Source organism: Bactrocera tryoni, chromosome 2, assembly GCF_016617805.1.
Source record: "Bactrocera tryoni isolate S06 chromosome 2, CSIRO_BtryS06_freeze2, whole genome shotgun sequence".
Lineage (NCBI taxonomy): Eukaryota > Metazoa > Arthropoda > Insecta > Diptera > Tephritidae > Bactrocera > Bactrocera tryoni.
Genome location: NC_052500.1, coordinates 67001608 through 67024211, shown reverse-complemented (window position 1 = coordinate 67024211; position 22604 = coordinate 67001608). Strand labels below are relative to the sequence as shown.

Here is a 22604-nt window from a genome sequence, read left to right as displayed (position 1 = left end):
AAAACGGTTTGGGTCTACTTTTGAGTAGTCCACTTTATTGAAAACATCCAGTGTAGATTGTAAAGCTAGCCAAGTCTCTTGCTCATCAACCAACAACCTTTTTTAATGACGATAACACCGAAAAGTTACAGCAACCATGCTTGAAAAAATGTCGTGTTGACAACGTAGAGATAGCTCTTATGGATGAATCAACTCAACACATTTTGGTTAATGGTTACGGTATGAAGTGTGTCACTGCTAGACTCGTACTAAAACCTCTGAATCGCTTGCAAAGAGGAGTCGAGTAGCGGACACAAAAGATATGCTTCACAACGTAGCTGCAAACACTACATTCATCAAATGCATCACTAAATGTAGTGAGATATGGATTTGTGAAATAAAATGTCGAAACTGTGCAATAAGCTGGCGATTGGCGCATCAAAAAGGCGTTGAAACCGAAAAAATTCACTGAAGAAGCCTTTACCGCAGCCGTGGTATGTGCCAAGTGTATTGAAAGTTTGATTATGCGTTGGTAAGCTTTTATTGGTTCAAAAGGAGCCTGTTTCGAAGATGGTAGTAAAGAGTTGTATTGAAAATACCTGAAACTTTTTTTCGTTTTGGCTGTGCGGGACAATTTGATCAGATGGTATATGAGAGCTATTGTGTATATGTATATAATAAATGAATATACACCAGCTCGACTAAAGCTACTCTTGCTTTAGGTCACAGACATGTCTTTCATGTTTTTTTATATAATAGTTAACACATCTTTCAGCTTCATAATTTGTAATTTAAACAGCACACCTCGCAATTTTATGTAAATAATATACGCATATATCCGCTATATCACTTAAACAACGCCATATAAACACATAAGAATATATATAATAGTTATAACAGTCTTAACTTACTTTACTACCTTACAATGCCTCAGTGAAATTCAATTAAAATCACTTGTTCATGCAAATAATAATGCAATTACTGCGTAAAGAAATTGCAAAAACGACTCATACACACATATACATACAAATATATTGTAGTATGTGCGTAGGTATGTCGCTTACATGCATATAAATATATACCTATCGCATATAAAATTAATTTGTGAAATATTGAAAGTTGTTTGTACTCACGGACTGCATCAACGCCAATTGTTGTTGTTGGATTCCAGGTTAACAATACCAACAGCAATAGTGTGGCTATGCTGGACGTGGCTGAAATCGCGCTGTTAAGCTTGCGCACAGTGCATGCTATGGCGGCTATGACTGTGTGTGTGGGTGGTTTGTTGTTGGTTGTGTTTGTTGTTGGTGTTTGTGTGACTGCAACATAATTGTTGGCTGCTGGCAGTGCTGCCATTTGCAGCCCCATATTATTGGTTTTTAAGTTGAGCTGTGTTCTGAAGCGATAGCAGCAGCAGCAACAACAACAACAACAATAAAGGTGTGGAAGTTTTGAGTGGCAAGTGATTGCTTTACTGGTGATTTTCTTTTTGTTTCTTGTTTTTTTTGCGAAATAAATTTGCTTACGTTGCAATTTTCTTTAAAGCTTTCGTAGTAACCGCTGCAACTAGACTTACTCGCTGGCTAGGTGATCTGCAGGCGGCATTTAATTGTTTTTGTTTTATATAATGTATGTATATTTTAAAAGCGTTGTTGTTGTTATTTTTCTTTTATATATTTCTTCTTACTTTTTTTGTCTTCATATACTTTCTGTTCATTCAAATTATGCTGAAAGCTTCTTTCTTTAATTTTCAATGCGCTTGTGCAATGCTTAGGAGCTTTCGTGCTTTTTCACATTTCTCGCACTAACTCAAGATCAATCACTCTTGATTTACTTTTTCGAAATTCAATTTTATTTTCTAGCTGAAATGAGCTTAAAGCTTTTTTGTGCTTTAAAGAGCTTTTTAAGAGTTTTTCAAAACAGCTGATCTTAAAGCTTTTATGTGCTTTATATGAGCTTTACTCAAGCTTTTTATGCGATTTTCGTATGCAGCTGAAGCTTTCGGAAGGTTATATTCCTGCTATCTTCGTTTTATATTCGCTTTATCTCCTTAAATGCGTTTCTTAACGCCTCTCTTGGCATCACTTTTTTCTTATCTCGTTATATTTTACAGTTTTATTGCATGCCCTCAACTTTAGCTTTGCTTGTGAGCTTTTTCTTGTAATCTCAAGCTTTAATTTAATTTAATTTTACAAATTTTCTCAGCTTTCTTTCTTTTGTTTACTCATATTTAGCACCACATTACTCTTATTCATATGTTTCATGCTTTCTACGAAGCTTTCTTTTTAGCTTTTATCTTATCTTTTATCATCTACTGTTCAATTCGTGTCACCGCTGTACTTAAACGTAACTGCACTTGGTAATTTCGCCTGTCTCTTTAATTTAGCAAAATTTCAACTCTTCTCCACTATTTTGCTTTCCAGCTTTCTTTCTTCTTGTCAATTGTTTATATCGCTCTCTTGCTATCGCTTGCTGTATTCGTGCTCGCTAGTGCTTTGCTCTCGTTTCACTTGTCAAGTATAGCTGGCATGCGGACTACAATGACACATCAATAATTTGACAGTTGACATTTGCCAGCGTTTGACAGTTGTATTTACCGTTACAACGTTTTCGAACGTTCACAGCAACGCGAATGTATTACAAATATAAAAGTTAACAAATATACAGTTAACGAGCGCCATTGTTGTTTTGTGACATCGGCGTCACAGAGTGCAAGTCAGCGCAGGGGCAAAATACGAAAATAATAAATGAGAGTTAAAGTGCAGACAGACAAGTGCAATGACATTTTCCGGCAAAGAGTGACAGTACAAAGAAAAAATGTGGTCGCAAGCGCAGACGTGGTGTCTTTTGTATTTTTTGTTGTTGTTGTTTTTTTCTTCAATTTGTGTTTGTGACGTTTGCCGTTGGTACGAATTTTTTCAATATATTTTTATGTGTTTTTTTTTTCGTGCGTTTATTTGACAGTTCAATTCGTTGCGTTTTTTTGTGATTTAATTTTTTTAGTTAAAATTTTTAAATGCATTTTGTACCAGGACAATTAGTTGTATTTATTTAATATAAATTTTCTTTAATTAGCGTTTGCATATTTCATTATTTTTGTTTACATATATATTTTTTGTTGTTTTTGGTATACCATTTCAGTCATTCGTGGATGGCATGACATGCCGCGTGAGCCGAAAATCATCGGAGATAACGAGATGTGTCAGTAGATGCGATGTCATCATCATCATTATTGGCATGCAGTGCATTGAATGATATGTCAAAATTGTTTCGAGAAACAACGGTAGTTTTGGTGGTGGCAATGGTGGATGCAAATGAGTTGTTGTTGGTTGTCAATTTCATGCGGCAATGGTATTTTGATGCGGTCACGCGCATAGCAACGTACATGCATTAGCAACAACAATGACAACAATCATAATGGACATTTGCCGCGTGGCGGGGTTTTTATGGTGTCGCGTCCAACAGCAGCGGAAGCGCATTGTGCAATTTGACATTTTAATTAGTGGCCACAAACAAATTCAGAGACGCAGTTTCATGACATATCGCAAAGTTGTTGTTGTTGCATTTTCACGACATTTCGCATGGTTTTTGTTGTTGCATTTTCATGACATACATTTGTTGTTGTTGCATTTTCATAACATCAATTTGTTGATGTTGCAGTTTACGTCATTTCGTTGCATCGACACAAACACACACACACAGTTGTAAAATGGCACGCCGTTGTAGTTGTTGTCAACGCCGTTGTTGTTTGTGTGGACGAAAAAAAATTGGAGGGAAATTTGTTGTTAGCTAAAGATACTTTTACCTGTTTGGAATACTTTGTTTTGTGATTGTAATGCTTTTCTTTCTCTAAATTATTATTATTATTCTTTACAAAAAAAATCTGTAAGGTTTGCTCAGTGTTTCCCTAACGCTTGCACGTGGAAGTCGTAGTTTAACCAAGTGATTGCTTTTTTGTTGACTCAATTTATATTATTTTGTTGTTATTTTAAATTTATTTTTTATTCCTTTATATATATTTTTATAATTTATTTAAAATTATTATTAAAATTGCTGAAAGGAGAAACAAAATAGTTTATGTTAGTTAAAGAACTACGCGCTTAACAGCAATATTGAGCCTCGTATGGAAAATATTTTGGAAAAAGTCGTGTGAAAGTCATGTTTGTTCATCTATACAAAATTTATGTCACTAATTTTAATGCAAATTTTAGTACTAAAATGTTAATTTTTACTAAATTTTAGTACAAAAAAATATATATCAAAAATTTTAATGCTAATTTTTTACAATATTTTATATATCTGTAAATTTATATCACTAAGTCTAACGCATTTTACCAATTTGTACTAAAAAAATCTGAACTAAATTTTAGTACTAAAATGTTAATTTTTACTAAATTTTATTAATACATTTTAGTACCGAAATGTCAGTTTGTAGCTAATATTTTAGTACTATTTTTTAAATATTTTTTGTACTAAAATTCGTTTCTTTAAATTTATATGACGAATTCTAATGCATTTTACTAATGAACTAAAAAATTCAGAACTAAAACTTTAGTACTAAAATGTTAATTTTTACTAAATTTAGTAATAAATTTTAGTACTAAAATGTCACTTTTTACTAAATTTGAGTACTAAAAATTTATAGCCAATATTTTTGTACTACTTTTTAAAATATTTTTTGTACTAAAACTCATATCTATGTACCTGTGAATTTATGTCACGAAGTCTAATGCATTTTACCAATTTGTACTAAAAAATTTAAATCAATTAAATAATTTTAATGCAAAGAAATATTTTAGAACTAAGATTTTGGTACTAAATTTTAACCATTAATTTAGTAAATTTTAGAACCAAAATTTTAGTTCTAAAATTTAATTTTTTCTGCAAATACTTTTTATAATCCAAGCCATATTAATTTGTACTAAAAAACTTCGATCTAAGCTCCTCTAGTATAGGCAATTTGAATCAAGGACTCTAAATAATTTTTATGCAGAAAAAAATTAGTATTAAAAAAGTACCACAAAACTTTAGTACTAAAATCGTATTTTTTTAGTAAATATTTTTTGTACTAAAATCATAATTTTTTTTAGTAAATATTTTTTGTACTAAAATCATAATTTTTTTAGTAAATATTTTTTGCACTCAAATCATAATTTTTTTAGTAAATATTTTTTGTACTCAAATCATAAACTTTTTTAAATATTTTTTGTTTTAAAAGTCATATCTGTATTCCTCCAGCAAAATTTGTATCACAAAACTCAATCCCGTTCACGTCGTTGTATCAAAAATTTAGTCCCAAAATTATTTTATCGTGTTTCAGAGACTATTTAAATCAAGGTATAGCAACAATTTACTGCTAAACGAATTTTTAGTACTAAAAACACAAAAACTTTTCTTAGTACTACTAAATTCAAGCGCATAGTAAACACTAATGATTATTTTAACATTTGGCACAGATGTTACTGGCAGTCATAGCAACCTAGAAAAAAATATTTCGATGCCTGTGTTTTCGCGTGAAATTTAAAATAAAAAGTTTTACGATTTTTTGCTCACTGTACTAGTTATGCTAAATTATTTTTTCTTTTTTAATTATATATTTTCTAGTATCTCTCATACTACTAACATTTTACAATCGAAAAGCGCAACGTTAAGCATTCATAGGCCTATGCCGATATCAGTTTTCGTGTTATACTCGTATAGTTCTTACTCTCCAATCATTCATAAACCTTTTGCACGACGTTTTTGCCAACTGCAATATTCCACAAAACTCAAAACCAACGCTCACAACACGACGAACACTTCGCACTTCATGCCCGTATCGCCCATTAAACGCTAACAACATTATCGATTAGATCAGAATTCATATAATTACGACACGCTTGCCTAACAGCGACCGAAAAAAATAAATGAAATGCTGTTCGAAGAAAAATTGCAACGAAATACTGCGAACATTAAATGTGTAAAAGTAGTTTTAGGTGCATTGACTGCAGTGCCAAATGTCATAGTCTAGAAGCCAATGAACGCAGTAAGAAAATGTCAATTAAAGTTTATCACTAACATTATATCGACTCATTACTTACAGAGGAAGCGACGAGTATTAAACAGTGTAAGTAAAAATAACATAAACGGAAATAAAGGAAATGAACTACAGCGGAAAGTAGCTCGTTCAGAGGTAATGGCCTAAAGCAAAATCATTGCGAAATATACGTTAATTTATTATTTAATATAGTTTTTGAATGCATAAATTATTTTATATTATTAATTGCATTGGAGTTAGAAAATCTTAAAATTTTATTCTAAATAAATGAAGCTCAACTAAAAATACTTGATTTAATGAAAATTAACTTAAGTAAAATAAATTGAGTATATTTAGTTTGATTTAATTATGCCATAAGTACTTAACTCGCTCCTAATGAAGTCCATTATTTATTTTAAAGCTTTTGATGTAAAATGATCACTAATTGATTAAATTAAGTCACTGTCTGAAAAGCTCAATTAAGTCAGTAAATTATTTGGTCTATTTTAGTGTAAAACTTTCGCTAATTCTCTAAGTTAAGGGATCATCACTTAACATTTAATTAAGTCAACAATATTTTATTGGTTCTTTTAGTCTAAAAAAATTCGCTAATTGACTAAATTAAGAGACCCTCGAAAACACTTAATTAAGTAAACAATATTTTGTTGGTTTTCGTGGCCTGAAAAATTCGCTAATTGACTAAACTAAGACACTGTCTGTAACCCTTAATGATGTCAATAAATTATATTGTTGTTTTTAGACTGTCTGAAAGATGTAAGACTTTCGATAACTTACTATATTGGGAGGCTGTGTGAAAGACTTTATTATTAAGCAAATAATTACCTTGATCTTTTTTCATTCACAATATTCGCTTATTGAAAAAATTAAGGGACTTTCTGAAACACTTCATTAAGTTAACAATTCAGTTTGGTTTTTAGTGTAAGATATTCGACATTTCATTTAATAAAAAGACTACCTGTAACCCCAAAGCTTGTAAAATTTTATTTAAATAAAAATTTATTCTTCGAAATAAAGTTTCGTTTGAACTAATTATTGACATATACGACGCATTTTACGTCTATATCTTAAATTGAAAGCCCACAAAGTACAGCTTGTGTAAGAACTGAAGTCGCTCGACTTTCCCAAGCGACATTCGCTCTATGTGCTCTTGAAAAGTTCCCATAAGATCCAAAGTTTTCGAGCCGAATTTTGTTTAGCGATGAGGTCCATTTCTGACTCAATGGGAAGGTAAATAAGCAAGATTGCCGCATTTGGGACAAAGAGTAACCTGAAAAAATTCAAGAGCTGCCATTTCATCTGCAAAAAACAACGATTTGTGTGTGGTTTGTGAGCCGGTAGAATCATCGGTCCACATTTCTTCAAAAATGATGCCGGTGAGAACGTAACCGACACCATTCGCTCCATCGCGCCATGATAACCGACTATTTCATGCCTGAAATTGAAGTTTGTGATCTTGCCGACATTTGGTTTCAACAAGACGGCGTCATTTTCCACACATCGCAACCATCAATGAATATACTGAGAGAACACTTCTGCGAGCAGATAATTTCACGTTTTGGGCCGGTCGATTGGCCACCAAGATCGTATGATAATATCACATCGTTAGATTTTTTCCTGTGGGAATACTTAAAGTTCAAAGTCTAAGCACACAATGTCGCTTCGATTGAGGCCTTGGAGCAAAACATCACGCATATCATTCGTCAGTTACCAGTCGAAATGCTCGAAATTGTAAACAACGGATGGATTATCTCAGACGTAGCTGCGGCCAACATTTGAAAGAAATAGTCTTCAAAACATAAAGGCCATATTGCGATCATGCTCTTAATGAGAAAAGAAGCGTGTGTTTGGCAACTGTTTGCTTACTGGCGAACAGTTGGCCAGTCTGGGTCAAACCTTGATCTTGAGAATATGTTTGTGAATTACATGTGCGATGTTCAGAAGATTTGTTTCTCGTTCTTAGTTAAACTATAATTAGGTATTTGCTCAATATTTTCTTATTATTTCGGTTCAGTTTATTTTTAATTTATTTTAGTTTCTTCTCAATTTATAAACAGTTATTCTATGATTGCAATTACACTACAATTCGGTGAAAATTTATCTCCTAGAATCAGTAGCAAAGCAAACCGCCGAAAATTATCAAAGTTGAATGAGCGCAAAGAGATTGCTGTACACTAAAAAAAGTCTAAAAAAATAGACAAAAAACAAACAGAAAAAAGATTCGAACAAATTGCCGAAATTGCAGATAAACCGGAAATGTTGCCGGCAATAAATAGTCAAGGGTAAAGAGGCCAGGCAGCAGGAAATTGGCAAAGTACAAATAAAAGTAAAAAAACGCAGTGCAAGAAAATTGGTTGAGGGCAAAGTTTTCGTGCCGAGAAGGTGTTGCCAGAGTAGTGGGAGGCAAAATATGTTTCGTTTTCTTTGCTTTAACTGAACAGAAGACTATTTGTGTAGCAGCCTTCCACCCACTTAGCGCCAAGCACAGGCAGTCAAGCAACAAATAAACTCAACAAGCAGCAATTAAATGGGCAAATGCCGAATGTAAGAAAAAATATCGAAAAATAAAACGAAAAATAAAATAGAATTCAAAAAAGGGAAAATGAAGTACCAAAAGTGATCGGTGTAAAAAATAGATTAAGACGAGGCCAAAGCGACGGGAAACAAAAAGAAAAACAAAAGTTGAGAAAATTAGTGAAAGGAGAATATTGAGCATGGCAGCAAATCGCTTTTGGCGCAAGCTGAAGGCCAAAGGACAAGCGAAATCGTTTCGGTCAAAAGTCAAGCGTGACAAAACAAATACCGCTAATGCCAAGCTGGCGATAAGCGCTGCCAAAAGATTTTCAATATGTGGAGATATATATTATATCGAAGAGCGTATTAGTAGACATGTATACATTTTTATATAAGCAAAAACAACAAGAGCAGCGTGGTTAAAGCAACCTGTAACGTATAACGTGTTGGCTGGCAATTTTCACAAACACCTAAGCGGCAGTGCAGCGATCCAAAGGATGTGCCAACAATTGGCAGCCAGACTGCTTCACTCTCAAGTTGGGTGACTGATTTCTCTTATATTTTTTGTTTTTTTTTTTTTCTTTTTTTGCAGAGTATGAAGGAAGCAACCATCCGCAATGTCAACTCATTTGTTGCCACACGAAAACTAAACAAGAAAAACTGTTAAGTTCAGCTGCAGCGAAGCAATAATACCCTGCACAGTTGCATTTTTAATAATCAGAGTTTGTAGCGCGATCTTGGACAATAATCTGTGCCAAATTTCATAAAGGTGTATCGTCAAAAAAAAGAGTTTACTATACAAGAGCTTTAGTTTTCCATACAAGGACATGATTTCGATTGTTCAGTTTGTACGACAGCTATATGGCAGAGTGGTCTGATCTGAAAAATTTCTTTGGATACTACAATATTGATTTAAATAATATTCTAGTCCAAATTTCGTGAAGTTAACTAGTCAAATGAAAAAGTTTTTTCATACAAGGACATGATTTCGATCGTTCAGTTTGTATGACAGCTATATGCTATAGTGGCCTGATAACGGCGATTCCGACAGGCGTGCAGCTTCTTGGTGAGAAAAGGACGTGTGCAAAATTTGAGATCCATATTTCAAAAATAGAGGCACAAGTTCGCTTATATAGATACGGACAAACAGACAGAGGTCAGCTCGTCATGCACGTCATTATACATTATAGTATATATATATTTTATCGGGTCTCCAACAATTCCTTCAGGATACAAAGCTCGTGTCAAACTTATAATATCCTGTTTAGGGTATAAAAATGCATTTGCGCATAGTAGCATGGCTGCGCTAGCTGCTGATAGTTGAGTGCAAGCAGTCACTGTCGCTGCGGCGTGTTTGGCGATAGAATCGATTCGATTAACGAAATGAAATTTACGCCATAGTAAATTACAAATTGAACCTTAAAAATGCACACACAACCATCTGTAAGCATACATATATGTCTATATGAGGGTAGTTAACTCTTCAGTGTTCCATGCGCCGGTTTGTATGCTACGATTTGGCAGCATAACGCCAGTTTTTACCAATTTTCTATTAAATGGCGGCTGTATTTCGCTTCCTACTTGCCTCAAATGTCATTGCAAAAGTTTTGGCATAAAAATATATGCACATACATACACATGTACATACATACAAATATACAAACATATATTGTATATACAGTAAAAACACATTTGTAGAAGCGAACTTAAACTTGCTCTGCTAAAGCTTTTCTATTATCATTTCTTTCGCGCAAACTTTTTCTAACTGCGGTTGACTTCTTATACATATATTTTTCACTTCATTCTCTCCTTCCGTTATTTACTCATTTGCGCCATTTCATTTGTTGGCAAATTGCCATTATATTTCAGACATACTTTGGTTTATACATATGTACACAAGTTAGTTAGTTGAATATCACGTCGTTGTGTTAGTGTGTTGTCATTGTGCCCGTATTTGCGCGTCTCAACAATGTCACTGTTACTTGCAATCAATTTAATTGCAATTGATATTTGAGACATCGCGCATGCCAGCTCTTGTTTTCCTACTGTCTCATCGTCTTATTTTTTGCTTTTCTGTGTCTTTTACTTCTTTTGTTGCCACCTTCACCACATGTTCGCGCTGCCAAAACAAATTTGCTGTTTCATCGTGTCATTTACTTATTTGTCGACAAGCAGCAGCGTTGTAATGAGCTTTGCGCAGCTCATTTGGTTAGTTGAGCGTTAAATCGAATGTGCTCTGGAGATTTCCAGAAATAATTTTCGTTTTATTTTTTTAAAACCGACACTTTAGGGAAATTTAGAGAATATATGTACATCTACCTCTACGAATATGTATGTACAAGTATAGATGTATATATGAAACTTGAGGATATAAACTGTTGATATTTTCGAATTATATGCTACTACTAGTTTTGCAGGATCACCAGAATTAACTAATGGTTCTCAAGCTGCGGTTCTTTCTATCAGAGAAATATATGCAAACAAACCGGAGGAGGGAAGATCCGCCTTCAAACAGATGTTTTTTTGGGCTACCCAAAGGATACTGTTCAAAGACCGGAAGTCGTAAGTTGTTTGAGCCGTATGTAAAAGAATTATTTCTGTCCACTCTCAAGTGAATGGCGTTCAGAGAACTTTCCTCACTTGCAAGAACTTCTTTACATGGCTCCATTCTCATCAATGTAGTACTTGGCGGAGAAAGGGGAAGATCGCCACTATGTTGGAGGGACCAGGTGGAGGAAGATACGGTTATACTTGGAAACCCCAATTGGGTCCAAATAGCGAAAAGGAAGAACGACTGTTGTGAACTCGGCTGTAGCAGCGTAAGCTTCCTGGTATTTATTTGGAGAAAGAACAGAAAAGGTTGCTTGCAGCTTATTCTACGATGTTTCAGGAAATTTTAGAAAGTTCATGAACTTTGTATGCAATTTCCTATCCACTTTAAATCACTATTCTTATATTGCTTATGACTCTTTCATGGAACATAACATGTAATTTGGAGCTCAAGAGAGGAACTTGTTCAATGGTGGATGAATTTTCCTATATACTATTTGTGGAGACTATGGAAACTTGCCTCAAGCGAGTTGTTCTTACACTTCTGTTAATGACGAAATCTTCTTCTTTTAATGATAAAGTCGAATCACAAAAGTTAAAGAAACAGTGCTTGAAAATTGTAGTGTTGGCATCACAGAGATAGCAGATGGTCGCAACGGCTTTTATGGATCGACTTAATTCATTTTGGGTATGAAGTAAACATACCTCTACCAAAAGACCTGAATTGAGTGCAACAACGTCGAGGTCCTAAAGAAGATGCTTGACAACGTAGCTGAGCACCCTACATTCATCAATGGCATCCTTATTGGTGACGAAACATGGTTTTGGAATATGGCGTCGAAACTATGCAACAATCTTCTTCTTCTTCTTAATTGGCGTAGACGTGGACAGATGACAGCAACCGATGAGTCGACGTTGCGAGTTTACGAGAGAAAAATTCTGCGAAAGATTTTTGGTCCCTTGCGCTTTGTTCACGGCGAATATCGCATTCGATGGAACGATGAGCTGTACGAGATATACGACGACATTGACATAGTTCAACGTATTAAAGGACAGCGGCTACGCTGGCTAGGTCATGTTGTCCGGATGGATGAAAACACTCCAGCTCTGAAAGTATTCGACGCAGTACCCACCGGGGGAAGCAGAGGAAGAGGAAGACCTCCACTCCGTTGGAAGGACCATGTGGAGAAGGACCTGGCTTCGCTTGGAATATCCAATTGGCGCCACGTAGCGAAAAGAAGAAACGACTGGCCAGCTGTTTTTAACTCGGCTATAATCGCGTAAGCGCTGTCTACGCCAGTTAAGAAGAAAAAGAATACTATGTTCGGACCGAGCAAGAGAATCCCTCTATTGATAGTTGTCAGTGAAAACTCATCGAAAACACACATTGTCGGTCCGAACGACTTAAATTCCACAACCCACAAATGTGTTTTCAAAATGTTTTCAATGTCGGTCCGAACATAGCATTACTGTGTAAAATCCCTACAGAGTGATTTTTTTCCAGCGCTTAACTCATTGATAGCTTGATTGTAAGTTAAAAATGGAGATTCGTTTTTCTAGTCATTTAAAACATCGTATGACACATAATGATGGGATAGATCGTCTACCTACAAGTATTACCACGAAGTTGGAGTTTATTCTTGAAATTGTAAGACACAACCTATTTCGAAAGTAATCTTGTGTTGGTAATAAAGTAGAGCCATTCCTACGACAGTTAGGACGACTTAAATGAAAGGGTTTCTAAGTTATAACCGGCCAAGACCCCTTAGCGAGGTGGCATATCTTGAAATTAGCTTGTGAATTTCTTTTGTAGTTGCAAAAACGTCAAGGAACTTAAAGATTTCAAGCTCGCATAAAAGATTTGGTTAAACTGGTTAGCCAATGGGGCACGCATAGACCAGTTTTGGTTCTTTGCGATACCAGATGGAGTTCAGTTTCTAGGTCCATGAGGAGTAGTCATCCTTTAGGATGCCTGTGCTTGACGCGAGTTTTAACAGACTCTACGGCCTCACTATGGACCTCCTGAAGTGTATCATACCGTGGGGACTCTTGTTGCTTGCAGCGTAGCCTTGCCAATGCAGGACAAGTGCAGAAGAGATGTTCCATTGTTTCCTTGGTGCCCTGCTTTAGGCATTTCCTGCAGTCATCTCTATCTGTTAGCCCTATTTTGCGGGCGTGCCGCATCCAGTTAGTATTCCGATCAAGTTCCTACAGACTCTTCTATCGAGCGCCTATAGGAATTTTCTGTATTTCCGATTTACAGTTTTGCACATGACTTTTGCAGTTTTACACTCGTTCCATCGAGTTCTGATTTGCTTTACCATACTTCTAGCCAGATCGTCATATAGACAATGCATGACTTTCTCAATGTTGATCAAGTTAAAAATCTCGACCAAGTTTCTAATCATCTTAAGAAGCAACGATCTTTTTAGGTTTCTTAATAAATCTCATATATCCATCTAGAAGCTACCACTCTTATTTCAATATCCACCACAGAAAATCATACTAATAAATATCTCGATTATACAAAAACCGCAGTTATTGCAGTTTAAAGACGAACAACTCGACTGTCACTAGACAAACGAAGTGGGAGCTCAGTAAATATGAGGGTACTCAAAATCATATACGCATGCATATTGAGTCTTTCAACCGAAGACGAGTTCATTCCTCAGACAGACGGTTATTTCATACTATTGTTATTGCTACTTTTACTATTGTTGTTGCTGCTGAAGTGCTGTGAAAACAATAACCAATGTCAAAAACCCACTTAAGCGCAACTGTCAAACTGTATGGCAAACTAAACACACGCACACACATACACATATACTATAAGTGTTTACATTTTCGTTTTGTGGCTAAGAAAAGCACTCAACAAAACTTCATTTCGTTTAAATTGACGGCGTACGTTGACAGCAATCGTCAAAGCAACAAATAAACAAGTTAACCAGGCAATCAGTTGTAAGAAACAACAACAACACATCAACCTTCTAGCCATTACTTCTTGTATTTGCACTGACGTATGTATGTGTATATAATTACTGAGCATGTGTGTGTGTGCATGTGTGCATTATGCAATATAACCGTTAACAACAAAGCTACAACAACAACTAGCAATAACAAACGTAGCAAATAAGCACAGCAAATAAGCGCAGCAATGAATGAATGACGGACATTGAACACATACGTACACACACATGCAGCATGATTGTATACAAGTGTATGGTTAAGGCGTCAAATGAGTAGAAACGAAATCAGTGAATAGAACACGCATCGTAAGTAAAATAGAAGCAATATTAATTGAGTAGGTGGTGCGCACTTCGCAAGGATCTATATGCGCTTATATGAATGTATGTGTTGTAGAAAAGTAGCTACGAAACTGAAGTTGAAGTCTGTCTTGTGCATTAGACTAGTTAGCGTGCTGGAAAAGAAAAACGGTAGGCAAACAGACTATATGCCTATGGTAGGACACAAAGAAAGCAGTTCCTAATAAAAATAATAATTACTGCTAATTTGGAGAGGCGTGAGAAGAGTTAACCTTTAAACTGGCTCAAATCAAATGATACATACATATATATTTTTCCAGGAGCCGTGTTCCTAAGGTATCCAGAATTTTTAAGTTAACACTTTACCATTGTAAAGTGAGTACAAAGCGCTTCAGAAACTGACTGACAGGGATAATGCTCGAACACTCTTGTAGTACAACCAGAGCTGATCTGCTGGATTGCAGTGAAAGCACAACAGCAGGAGATGGTGAACCCGATGCTCTCATCGATAATGATGGAGCGGACACTTCATTGCCCGACCATGAAGAAGTTCGAATAGCAATTGCGCGTTTGAAGAACAACAAAGCGGCGGCGAAGAACTGATAAGGAGCATGCATCAGCTTCTTTGTGGGATATGGTTGGACGCAAGCCAGCGCGACGAATGGAATTTAAGTGTGCTCCATCCAATTCAAAAAAGAGACACCCCACAATTTGCACAAACTACCTTGGAATAGGTCTCCTCAACATCGCATATAAGCGTGTCGTGTGCAAGATTAAAGCCCACCGCCAACAAACTGATTGGACCTTGTAAATGTGGCTATAGGCCACCAGATATTCATCCTGCGCCAAGTCTCTGAAAAGACCATCTCTTCGTCAATTCCAAAGCAGCTTTTGGCAGGACGCAAATGAGCTGCCTGTCTGCCGATATGTGTGAAATTGGTATCCCCAAAGTAATACGGCTTTGTAATCTGACGTTGAGCAATAGCAAAAGCTCCGTCAAGATCGGCAAGGTCCTCTCCGAGCCGTTCGAGCCTTCAAACAAGACAACTACCTAACCGTTCCCACAGCAGACGGGTCTACGTAACCGGAACGGACCCGGCCAAAGACTGTCAACTCGGGAGAATTCTGCCGCCACAACAAGAACGACGCCTTAACGTGCGACCTATTCCTGGAGAAAATAATTCCACCTTCAGAGCTGCATCGAGAAGGTACAATCTTCTATAAGATTGCTTGATATCATTGGCCTCAACAACCGCGACGTCAGTTCTGCTTTCTTCAGACTGGATAAGGAAGCGAGGCAAACGGGTCTGATAGTGAACGAGGGCAAGCCGAAATATCTCCTGTCAGCGAACAATCAGTCGTCGCACTCAGGACTTGGCTCCTTTGGATCTTAGTTGATAGTCATAACTTTGAAATCGCACATAACTTTTTCATAAGTCCCTCATTATTCCCGTCCTGCTATGTGGTGACGTTACGAGTTTTCGAAAGAAAGGTTCTGCGGAAGATTTACGTTCAATTGGGCATTGGCAACAGCGAATAGCGCAGTCGATGGAACGATGAGCTGTACGTGATATACGATGACATTGATATAGTTCAGCGAATTAAGAGACAGCGTTTCCGCTGGCTAGGTCATGTCGTCTGAATGGATAAAAACACTCCAGTCCTGAGAGCAGTCGACGGCGTACCCGCCGGGGGAAGCAGAGGAATGGAATAGGAAAACATCCACTCCGTTGGAAAGACCAGGAGGAAGAATGACTAGCACATTGGTATCTCAAATCAAATCAAAGTAAGCGATCTTAATGATCTCAAACAACAGCAGCAGACTTAAGTTAAATCTTAATTGAGTCTTTACATGCTCAAGTTTTTTATATTTGGTACTGTACGAGTATTTTAATACATTTACATGGATTTTACTATACCATTTTTCAAAAAGCCGCACCTAAAAAGGCTGAATTACTTAATATATTTTATTTTCATTATTAAGCAAACTGAAATATTATAAAAAAAGATCAATTATGTACAGAACTTGAACTGTATTTATTGTATATAATTCGCCCATAGCTTAGAGCAACTGGAATCTCAAGAAGTTAGTTTCGAAAAAAACCATAAAGAAAACTGTAAAAAATCCTGATCCTGAAATTCAAATATTTTACATCGAACTTTATTAAAATATATCTTCAATTACCGGATTTAAGTCATAACTTAGATTATCGTAACCGGTTTTTGGGTTAGCTGATATCACCACCCCTTTAACCCTAACTGTAACTGAGCGAGCGAGCGAGTTAAGTACGAAGTTGTGTTCGAAAAATAAAACATTTCATAGTAATTTACACTTCGCTTGAACTTTCACACAAAAATCAACATGCACAACAACAATAACAGCATTAACCATACAAAATTCAACAACGACCGCCAACTGATGAATGAATATTTAAACAAATGTGCGTATGCGGTTCGGCAAGTGTGTACATGTGTGTGCGTGAATGGATGGGCAAGTGAGTCGTTGACTGCATTTGTAAGTGAAACGGTGGCCAAGTGAGTGAGCGACCTGTCAGCCAATCATCAACAACAGCTGCAGTGGCAACAGAAAAATATAACAGAAAAGTAAGTGCTTGCCAGCAAGGCAGCTTATAACTTGTGCAACTTGGAACTGTCAGAAAATGTGCAGCACTTTATACTTCTTTTCACGTTTCTTCATGTGAGTGGGAGCGTAAGTGTGGCTGCGTGTGTACGCCAAAGTGTTTATTATTATTATTTTTAGTAACTATGAATTTTTACCCGTTGGGAAATGGAACTAAGAGCACTAAAATAAAATGCTAAGTAAAAACCAAAATTGCAGAATAAGAAAAAATTGTTAAATAAAAAAAAATATTGAAAAAATGTTGCTTAGTAAAAAATCTTAAAATTTTGTTTTGTAATAAAAAAGGATAATGCCTTTGATGCAACTAGTAACGAAGTAGTCCAAAAGTAACCATGTTGCAGCTCTCCCACTTTGCTATTTGAACTTTAGTAAAACTTCACAGAAGTAAAACTGATCTAAATTATGCAAAACAAAACTTGGTAGCACTGAGGTGGCGACTCTACCATGTTCTCTTGCAAGAATTCAACTCAATAACTTTGTTATTGCTTTAAAAAAAAGAGAGCAGAAGCTAGCAGATAAATGGCCAATCGAACAGAAAAGTTTCCATATTCCTAATGAACATTAAAAGGGTATCTATGTAGGTAACCATCTAGGCGTAAGTTCAGATATAAAACATATGAAGCTGTTATGAGATGATGTAATTCTAACCATTATAAAACCTGAAAGTAAAGAGTCTCATATTTGGAATTAGTGGCGCGACAGATGGGAGTTTCATAGTAGAACTGCCAAAAGTTTACTTAAGGGTGTTTGAAATACTATATTTGAACTTACAAATGGTTAAATTACCAAAAATCTCAAAGAAATTGACTCTGTTTAGAGTCGAGACGAAATGAGTTTATTATCTGGTCAAATTGAATTACAAAACATTTTCCTATTCACTTCAACATCCGATAAGCGGTGATCCGTCCAAGAAATGCTATGACCGGGACAAGGACTGAGGCGAGTAAGTCCTTGTGGCATTTACTACAATGGTCATATAAAGGAGCGCAAATTCGATGTGGGATTCGTGGTGAGAGAGAGACTCTATCGCCGAGTACTGGCATTCACCCCGGTGGATGAACGTCTAGCCACAATCCACATAAAAGCGAAGTTATTCAACATATCGCTGATTCGCGTCCACGCCACGACGGAAGAGAAGGACGGTGAGACCAAAGATGCCATCTATGAACGCTTGGATGTCAAAATCGTGCATGGCGACTTTAATGCCAGGGTGGGCTAAGAAGGTATCTTTGACACAACAGTCGATAAATTCTGCCTCTATGAAGAAACATGCCCAAATGGATTGAGGCTGTTCGACTTCGCCGGGTCCGCAATATGGTTATCCGTAGTACCAGATTACAGCATAGAAAAATTAATCAAGCTACCTGGCTATCTCCGGATCGAAAAGACATCATATTGATCATCTTGTGATGGACAGAAGACACGTCGCTAATGTTTAACGGTTCTAAAATTGACTCAGACCACTATCTTATTGAGAAGCTGCAATCACAACAGTCAGCCGATCGATTTTCTACATAATTTGTACTATCGCTCTCTGAGAGCACTCAAGGAAATGTGCGCTCCAAATTTTTGACAACTCGACGAATAGCGAGCAGAGGTAAACGATTATAACGACCATAAAATGACAAAAGCGCACGAAGAGGTGCAACTGGAGAACGATTACTTTGATAGTAAAATTGAATAATTTGGAAACGTCCGTATATCTCAAATAAATAATAAAATAGTAAACATTACTGAGTACAATGGAAAAAAAATACAGATCATGACATACTACGAATGTCCGAAACGAGAATTAGAAATCATGTCTTCGCTATTAGAGAATGTGGTATCATTTGAATGAGATACTATGGCTAGAGAACGACTTACGAAGCTAGAAGTCATGCAGCCGAAGCAAAGTCGCAATAAACCAAGTATCGGGTTTGGAAAACCCTTCTTTTCACGATGAGAAGTAGTTTGTGAGTGATGAGAGTGTGGAATATGACCAAAGTATGGAAAATAAAAAAACAAAAACCTTCTACCTAAGTTTATTAAGGGTGGAGAGGAGGGTGGAGGGAAGGGTGGAGTCTTATGTAGAAGTTCACGTAAGTGAGGAAAGTTCACTAAGCGCCATTCACTTGGGATTGGCCAGAAACGATTCTTTAATATATGGCTCAAGCAGATCATGATGTCCGGTCTTAGACCAAGTATCCTCCGGGTAGCCAAAAAAACGCGCGCTTGAAGACTAGCAAAAGTGAGAAGGCGAAACATCATGCGTAGCAACAAACGGTGAGATAACACTAACAATAAGCTAGGCAACCTGCATTGTTGTTAAATGCTGAATTTTTTTCTCAATGAATTTCTTACTGGGTACTGCTACACTAGTATATTATGTTGCTATTGTTGATGTTGTCATCGATGCGGTACCGGTTGCCGCTTGCTACTTGACTATTTGTACAAAAGCATTGATGCCACACATGAACACACACACACACATACGGAGTTGTTATGTGTTGTTGACGTCTACAATTGGTGTTGATAACCCAAAAAGATTTGCCAATCCAAAACGTCAGTGAACTGTTGAACTTTGTGGCAGCTCAACTTTACTCAACTCAATTGAAATGAAGTGTACTCGAAGGCTTGCCACCACACACAGGCACGCACACATACTCAAACAACAAACAAATATAGTTTTAAAGGCGAAAATTAAAAGTGTGAAATACAGATGGATCGCAGTTTGGGTGAGTAGAAGGGCTACAAGGAGCAGCTCATTCAACAGCCACATAACTTAACTGTAACAAAGCAAGACGAAAGGAGATTGCAGGTTTAAAATGGTGTTGGAAATGCGGTTGGCAGGCGATTTCTGTCAGAACAACCCAAAAAAACGAGAAGTAGTGGAAAAGCAGAGTTGCACTGAATAAGGGATGTATGCACACAACCTACGACACACGTGGATTCCGTGCGACTCAAACTCAAGCAATTGTATGTGTGTGGGTTGAAAAGGAACATGCAAGTGTTAAACAAAAGTAAACAATAGCGAAAATGAATTGAAAAAGTCTTCACTGAAGTGTGGCAAATAAAGAGATTGGCAGTCGTAGAAAACATGCATGAATATGTGAGCGCAAAAGCGTTTGATACAACACTCAACCCATTGTGCGTTGAAAGCAGCAGCGTTAGTGGGTAGAAAGGTGAGGGTAGGTAGATAGTACAATAAAATTTTCAATTATTTTAAAACTTTTGCAATTTGTTTGGAAATGGAAAAATGTAAGATTGAGCTTGATTGTGAAGTGGTGGTGATGACGACACATAGTAGGCTAGCAACTTTCGAGTAAATAGTTGTGGTAGGTAAATAAAGATTGCGGAAAACATTGAAATGTCCGCCCACAGTTCCATGACAAACTAGTAAAACTTATATAGATTACTTGCACATAACAGAGAACGGATTAGATAGACGACATATGACAAAGAAAAATAAAAATACAGTTCATTAAGCTGCAATCGAAAACAATTAGATCTTTAAAAGACATGAGAGGAAAGGTATTTTGGAATTTTTCGATGCTGTCACATAAGACAAATGGTAGACAATTAAGACGTGGCAAAGCTAGGTGTGATACAAAGCCACCAACTATCTGAAAAGAAAAATAAACAATTTTTTTAATGTAATAGACCGTCAAACTTAAATGAATTACGATTTCTTAAACGAAGCAAGAAACTTCGGTTGCTCCAAAGCTATAATATCCTTCACAGGTGCATTTCTTATAGTATCTATATATTATTTCTAGCCACGTTGTTGGTTAAAACCACATTCGAGTTGAATTAAGGTGACGTAGCAAAGAAAAGAGGTATTTTATGAAGATTTGTTTTTATTTTGATGAATATGCTATCATTGTCCCCTCCATGATGTCAAAATCGTGCTTGGCTACATTAACGCTAGGGTGGGCAAAGAAGGTATCTTTACCACAACGGTCGGTAATTTCAGCCTTCATGATAAAACAACTCCATAAGGCCTAAGGCTGATCAACTTCGACGGGGACCGAAATATTGTTATCTGTAGTACCAGATTCCAGCATAAGAATATTTATCAAGCTATCTGGTTGTCTCTGGATCCAAAATGAACCAACCAGATCGATCATGTTGTGGTAGACGGAAGACACGTCTCCAATGTTTTGGACGTGCGTACGCTCCGAGGTCCTAACATTGACTCGGACCATTATCTTGTTTCAGTCAAGATACGCACCCGCCTCTGTGCAACAAAAAACCTACGTCAACAAACACAAGGAAGCCGTTCAGAAGCTGCAATCACAAGAGACAGCGGAACGATTTTCTACTCGGCTTGCACTCCTGCTCTCTGAGAGCACTCGTCAACAACTCGGTATAAGGGAACTGTGGGACGGCATTTCAAACTCCTTACGTACAGCTGCAAACGTAACCATTAGTTTTCGCAGAAAGACAAAAGAACAGCTGGTACGATGAGGAGTGTCATGTTGCAGCGGCGAGAAATCAGACTGCCATACACATACGGGATATTATATACACGAGAGTTGAAGAAGAAAACGAGCCGCATTTGCAGACAAAGAAAGAGAGAGACCGAAACACGCGAATATGAAGAGCTTGACAAGCCGGCCGGCAGCGGTAATGCTCGAAAATTCTACAAAAAATGCGGCGACTAACAAAAAGTTCAAAACCATACTAAAATTATTGAAGAAACACTTCTTCAGCCTGCTTAATGGCAGAGAAAGCATAACACTAGGAGATGGCTAACCTGATTTCCCGCAAAACTAAAACGGCTGTGTAAACTGACGCTGAGCAACACCAAAAGCTCCATCAGGATCGGGAAGGACCTCTCCGAGCCGTTAGAAACCAAATGAGGTTTCAGAAAAGGTGACTCCCATTCGTGTGACTTCTGCAACCTACTTTTGGAGAAATTAATGCGAGCTGCAGAACTAAACAGAGAAGGTATCATCTTCTATAAGAGTGTACATCTGCTGTCGTACGCCGATGATATTGATATCCTTGGCCTTAACAGCCGCGCCGCTAGTTCTGCTTTCTCCAGAATGGATAAGGCAGCGAAGTAAATGGGTCTGGTGGTGAACCAGGGCAAGACGAAATATCTTGTGTCATCAAACAAACAATCGTCGCACTCGCGAAAGCTCCCACGTCACAGTTGACAGTCATAACTTCGAAGTTGTAGATAATTTCGTCTATCTTGGAACCAGCATCAACACCAACCACAACGTCAGCCTCGAAATCCAATGCAGAATACCTCTTGCCAACAAAGATTTGTGGTGCTTTGCGCATTGGCAACGGCGTATACCGCAACCGATGAAGCGATGACATGTATGAGATATACTACGACATTGACATGCATAGTTCAGCGAATTGAGAGACAGCGGCTACGGTGGTGAAAACATTATTAAGGATTTTCAAAAGCAACCGTAAAATCATTTCTTTCGTTATTAAAGGCTTTAAGAAAGATGGAAGATGCAAAGGAATCTTATGGTAATTAGAATGGAGAAAAGAAGAAAGAAGCTTGCACAAGGTAAAGAAAGTTCCGGATAGAATTGCCGATAATAACGAAACCGGAAAACAACGAGCTAGGAAACTGATGAAAGACAGTATGCTGTTTTTAAAAATATAGATTATAGAA

General features: G+C 36.9%; 1 protein-coding gene across 2 annotated transcripts in view; it reads right to left on the bottom strand.

Moving 5' to 3' along the window:
- The window catches only part of LOC120769706 (tyrosine-protein phosphatase Lar), a 940463-nt gene that overhangs the window by 475333 nt on the left and 442526 nt on the right, over positions 1-22604 (bottom strand). For both annotated transcript variants that reach the window (XM_040096840.1, XM_040096841.1), the window contains exon 6: positions 1113-2514. In XM_040096840.1, coding sequence (XP_039952774.1) covers positions 1113-1347 — 235 coding nt within the window. In that variant the 5' untranslated portion in view covers positions 1348-2514. The remainder of the gene's footprint in view (positions 1-1112; positions 2515-22604) is intronic.